Source organism: Littorina saxatilis, linkage group LG14 (assembly GCF_037325665.1).
Source record: "Littorina saxatilis isolate snail1 linkage group LG14, US_GU_Lsax_2.0, whole genome shotgun sequence".
Classification (NCBI taxonomy): domain Eukaryota; kingdom Metazoa; phylum Mollusca; class Gastropoda; order Littorinimorpha; family Littorinidae; genus Littorina; species Littorina saxatilis.
In genome coordinates, this window is record NC_090258.1 from 32,710,400 (window position 1) to 32,716,399 (window position 6,000).

Genomic DNA, 6,000 nt, shown 5'->3' on the forward strand with positions numbered 1-6,000 from the left:
ATATTCGGGACACTAGTCTGGAACATTCCCTAGAAATCGCGGTTATGGTGTTTATAGTTGAAGGGGTATAACTAGTGCTTTTTGTAATACAAAGAGTTTGTCAGGAGTTGTTTAACTTTGAGAGTGGAAACTTTTAACAGTTCAGTAAAATTCCATGGTTAGTCACGGGCGGGTCAAACTGGGTTCGCAGCACGTGAGTTTACAACTGTGCGAGTTGTTCACGTTATAATCGCAACCGCCTGATTTTGTGAGTTGTGATTGTAAACTGCCTGACAATTGAAAGTCATTCGACCTGGGCTCTCGGATGAGAAAACCTGCTCTTGCTTTTGATGTCAACTTTGGAACCGGGAAACATTGCCGGGATGACTTGGAATGTTGTATGGGTGCCGCCATATTGGAAGATGAGGTACTTTGCTAGTTTTGTGTGAACTTGAACATTTCTTTTGTATGCGCGGACATGACTTGTGTACTTGAATAATTTCGGAATTGTATAATTTTCTTGTGCTCGGTTGGTGTGTTTTTGAATATTGTTAGTTGTTACAGTAGGGTGTTATATTTTGTAACAGGCCGCCCCAGTCTGACTTGTGCGGGGTGATGCCAGTGTGGCGAGGGTGCGATGGAGGCCGTAAGGTTGAAGGCTAGCTACATCGTCACCTCTACATAACGTAAAAGTTATGTTTTGTTTATTTGCTTTCTTGTCCTTGTAAATATGTTATGACGTTGACAATGAATGAATGAGTTTCAAAAGGTCATGAATTGATTATTGTAAGCAAGAAAATATTTGAGAATTTGAGGAATGAGTTGATAATTGCTATGTCAGAAAGAAACCAATTTGTATGTTCTAATTAAACCATTGGCTATTGTTTGGAAAGAATGAGTTGGTGAAAGACTACAAATTCTTCTAATCTTCTCTCTGCTTTCCTAAACTTCTGAGCGGGAGTCAGATGATTGACTGTGTGTGTGTGTGTGTGCACATATAAAGAATCTGGAAGGAGATTAATAAGGATAACTACGGATCTTCTTTATTTCAAATCTCTTACATTGGCGAGCTTGCGGTTGTATTAATTGGAAAATTTTTGAAGATTAATTATTTTTTTTTGGTGCGTTCCCTTGAGTGCAGTTAGGCTTATTTTATATTATTGACTTGTAGTGCTGAAGTACTAGTGTTGTTTGGTTTTGCGCAGATGCTGATGCATGCAGTCTGGAGGATGGACATCCTTGTCATCTGTCTGTGAAGGGAGCTCCTTGGTCTGTGGACGGATGCATCCTGTGTCTGACTGAACGACATATTTTGGACAGGAGTGAGTCATTTGCTTATCTGACACTCAAGTTAACATTCTATATATTTTTGAGAATAATTTGTCTCTCTGAGTGTTGGTTCTTGCTTGTGAGTAGGTTATTTTTTTCCCCCCTACTTTACATGAAGCGCCCTGTAGGTTAGTTTTACCTACAAGTGAATAATACATGACACATCATTTTTCCCTTTTACGTGTACACAGTTTGTAAATAGTTGTGGGTCAGCAATGCCTTGATTCATAAGTGTATGGGAATGGGGGGTATGTCTAGTTCCTAGGCCAAGATTTTGGGCGGAACCTAGTTTAAAATGAATTGATTATTGTAAGCAAGGAAATATTTGAGAATTTGAGGAATGAGTTGATAATTGCTATGTCAGAAAGAAACCAATTTGTATGTTCTAATTAAACCATTGGCTATTGTTTGGAAAGAATGAGTTGGTGAAAGACTACAAATTCTTCTAATCTTCTCTCTGCTTTCCTAAACTTCTGAGCGGGAGTCAGATGATTGACTGTGTGTGTGTGTGTGCACATATAAAGAATCTGGAAGGAGATTAATAAGGATAACTACGGATCTTCTTTATTTCGAATCTCTTACATTGGGACAGAACTGGGAAAACATGGGTTGACTGTGAGACCGTCGAAAGTAGAGGCAGGGTTTGACTCTATTGAGTTTTTGGGTCACATAGTTGGGGAAAGTAGCATGCGTCCAGTTCCCTCCAAAGTGTCCAAAATCTTGAATGTCTCTGTCCCAACCACAAAGAAACAAGTCCGGTCATTGGTAGGGCTCATCAGTTTCTATAGGCGCTATGTCCCAAGCTTCGCGTCTATTGTGTCCCCCCTGGTAGAACTCACAAAGAAGAACCAACCAACCAAAGTTCGTTGGTCAAAAGAGTGTCAGATGGCTTTTGACAGGGTCAAAGAAATTTTGTCGTCTGAACCACTGGTGAGATTGCCAGACTTTTCCAGGCCGTTCACAGTGCGGTCGGATGCATCCTCCACGGGGATTGGAGCAGCCCTGATGCAGCCTGATGATGACGACGTCCTTCATCCAGTTCTGTATGCCAGCAGGAAACTGCTGGAAAGAGAAACCAGATACTCTACTGTGGAGAGAGAGTGCCTAGCGTTGGTGTGGGCAGTTGACAAATTCCATCGCTACTTGTTTGGCTCACATTTCTTTGTTGAGACTGATCACAGACCGTTGACGTACTTACGACAGTCCAAAACTGCCAACGGCCGACTGTTGCGATGGGCTCTGTCTCTCCAAGAGTATTCATTCACAGTAGTGCCAATTCCTGGAGTCAGGAATTTTGAGGCTGATGTGTTGTCACGCTTGACGAAGTGAATGGAACATGATGGTTGAAAGGACAGTGAAAAGACTTTCTGCAATCAACAAGGACAATACTTTTTGTGCTGTGAGTGTTGATATGCTGTGTATGTGTTAAGAACTAATTTAATTTTGTTCTTGTTTTTTTTTCACATTGTGATTATTTTTTTAATCTGGCTGGAAAAATTTATTTGGATATTTTTGATGCTAGTACCATTTTGTGTTGTAGTCGAGGTTTACTGTATTGAGTTTAGCGGGGGCTACTCAAACTTTGTTGGCGATCTTTGGTACCAAGAACGTCAATGTTATTGCATTCAGTAATAGGCGAAAATTGCTGAATGTCCATGAGTATAACTATTGTGGATTAACACAGTGGGTGATTATCTACACGGCGGCGTAAGTGTGGTTTATTATGCTTGCCATTGTTGCTCATGTTTAAGGACAGCCTCGTGGCTTTCGTCACTTTTTTGGTGGATGGCACTGTCTTTTGGTTGTAAACTGATTGCACTCTTTGGGAACGGACAGAGTATTTAATAAATGTTTTCCTTATGCTTTGATTATTTATTAATCTATTTGTGTTTTTTTTTTATATATATGTATTTAAAAAAATTGTCTTGTTACTGGAATACTTATACTTGTACAGTTTTTGAAGAAAAAAAAAATGTTCATTTTGGGTTCACATTTTTTTTTAATCGGGGAAAGGGGTGATGTAATGAATGGCGGTTATGGTGTTTATAGTTGAAGGGGTATAACTAGTGCTTTTTGTAATACAAAGAGTTTGTCAGGAGTTGTTTAACTTTGAGAGTGGAAACTTTTAACAGTTCAGTAAAATTCCATGGTTAGTCACGGGCGGGTCAAACTGGGTTCGCAGCACGTGAGTTTACAACTGTGCGAGTTGTTCACGTTATAATCGCAACCGCCTGATTTTGTGAGTTGTGATTGTAAACTGCCTGACAATTGAAAGTCATTCGACCTGGGCTCTCGGATGAGAAAACCTGCTCTTGCTTTTGATGTCAACTTTGGAACCGGGAAACATTGCCGGGATGACTTGGAATGTTGTATGGGTGCCGCCATATTGGAAGATGAGGTACTTTGCTAGTTTTGTGTGAACTTGAACATTTCTTTTGTATGCGCGGACATGACTTGTGTACTTGAATAATTTCGGAATTGTATAATTTTCTTGTGCTCGGTTGGTGTGTTTTTGAATATTGTTAGTTGTTACAGTAGGGTGTTATATTTTGTAACAGGCCGCCCCAGTCTGACTTGTGCGGGGTGATGCCAGTGTGGCGAGGGTGCGATGGAGGCCGTAAGGTTGAAGGCTAGCTACATCGTCACCTCTACATAACGTAAAAGTTATGTTTTGTTTATTTGCTTTCTTGTCCTTGTAAATATGTTATGACGTTGACAATGAATGAATGAGTTTCAAAAGGTCATGAATTGATTATTGTAAGCAAGGAAATATTTGAGAATTTGAGGAATGAGTTGATAATTGCTATGTCAGAAAGAAACCAATTTGTATGTTCTAATTAAACCATTGGCTATTGTTTGGAAAGAATGAGTTGGTGAAAGACTACAAATTCTTCTAATCTTCTCTCTGCTTTCCTAAACTTCTGAGCGGGAGTCAGATGATTGACTGTGTGTGTGTGTGTGCACATATAAAGAATCTGGAAGGAGATTAATAAGGATAACTACGGATCTTCTTTATTTCAAATCTCTTACACTAGTCTGGAATATTCCCTAGATTCCCTTTCAAAACGTCGATGGGATTTGGAACACTTCTTCTGCTTCTTCTTCTGAGTTTGTGGGCTGAAACTCCCACGTACACTCGTGTTTTTGCACGAGTGGAATTTTACGTGTATGACCGTTTTTACCCCGCCATTTAGGCAGCCATACGCCGCTTTCGGAGGACGCATGCTGGGTATTTTCGTGTTTCTATAACCCACCGAACTCTGACATGGATTACAGGATCTTTTCCGTGTGCACTTGGTCTTGTGCTTGCGTGTACACACGAAGGGGTATAAGCCACTAGCAGGTCTGCACATAAGTTGACCTGGGAGATCCGAAAAATCTCCACACTTAACCCACCAGGCGGCCGCGGCCGGGATTCGAACCCTCGACCTTCCGATTAAGAGGCCGGCGTCTTACCACCCCGCCACTGCGCCCGTCATTTGGGACACTAGTCTTGAACATTCCCTAGATTCCCTTTCAAAACCTCGATGGGTGACACTAGTCTGGAACATCACCCTGACTGGACGATTCACTTGAATCTGACTGTGAATCGGACTAACTTATCCTTGACTTTCTTACTCCAAAAACAGTCTAAGATTGTGTGCGTGCATAAGTGTGTGTGTGTGTGTGTGTGTGTGTGTGTGTGTGTGTGTGTGTGTTTGTGTGTGTGTGTTTGTGTGTGTATGTGTGTGTGTATGTGTGTGTGTATGTGTGTGTGTATGTGTGCGTGTGCGCGTGTATGTGTGTGCGTGTGTGTGTGTCTGTGTGTGTGTGTGTGGGTGGGGGGGACACTAGTCTTGAACATTCCCTAGCTTCCCTTTCAAAACCTCACCGGGGTTGGTCTGCAGGATGATGGTGACAAAGAGCTCTTCTCCCACGTTGACAGTTTGTGCGGCAGCCAGAGTAGAAACCCCAGTGGAGTCAAAGATGTCAAACACCAGCAGTGATCCTTCCCCGTCCCCCGTTCCATCGTCCAGGTTACTGCCAGAATAGATCCAGGAATGGTTACTTTCGAGCCTCAGTAATGGTTTATTTCAGGAATGGTTTATTTCAGGAATGGTTTATTTCAGGAATGGTTTATTTCAGGAATGGTTTATTTCAGGAATGGTTTATTTCAGGATTCATGAATGAATTATTTCAGGATAAAGGGATGATTTATATCAGGATTTGCAGGGAATTATTGATTTCAAGATTCTAGCATGGTTTAAATCAGGATTCATGAATGAATTATTTCAGGATAAAGGGATGATTTATATCAGGATTTGCAGGGAATTATTGGTTTCAAGATTCTAGCATGGTTTATTTCAGTATTCCTGAATGCATTGTTTCAGCATCAAGGAATGATTTATATCAGGCTTGATAAATGGTGGATTTCAGGATTGAGGTATAATTGATTTCAAGATTCTGGCATGGTTTATTTCAGTATTTATGAATGTACTGTTGCAGGATCAAGAAATGATCTACATCAGACCTCAGGAATCATCTATAGTACAGGGTTAAACATTATTTATTTCAGGATTCAGGAATGCATTTTTTCAGGATGAAAGAATTATCTATTTTTCGGGATTCAGGAAAAATGTATTCCAGGATAAAGGAATGATTTGTTTCAGGATTGAGGAATTATTTATCTGAGGCTTCATGAACGTAATTTTT

The 6,000-nt window shown here is 40.6% G+C and overlaps 1 protein-coding gene across 1 annotated transcript in view; it reads right to left on the minus strand.

Moving 5' to 3' along the window:
- The window catches only part of LOC138947600 (uncharacterized), a 326,843-nt gene that overhangs the window by 301,239 nt on the left and 19,604 nt on the right, over positions 1 to 6,000 (minus strand). Inside the window, exon 7 of the mRNA XM_070319107.1 lies at positions 5,180 to 5,328. Within this exon, the coding sequence (XP_070175208.1) occupies positions 5,180 to 5,328 (149 nt within the window). The remainder of the gene's footprint in view (positions 1 to 5,179; positions 5,329 to 6,000) is intronic.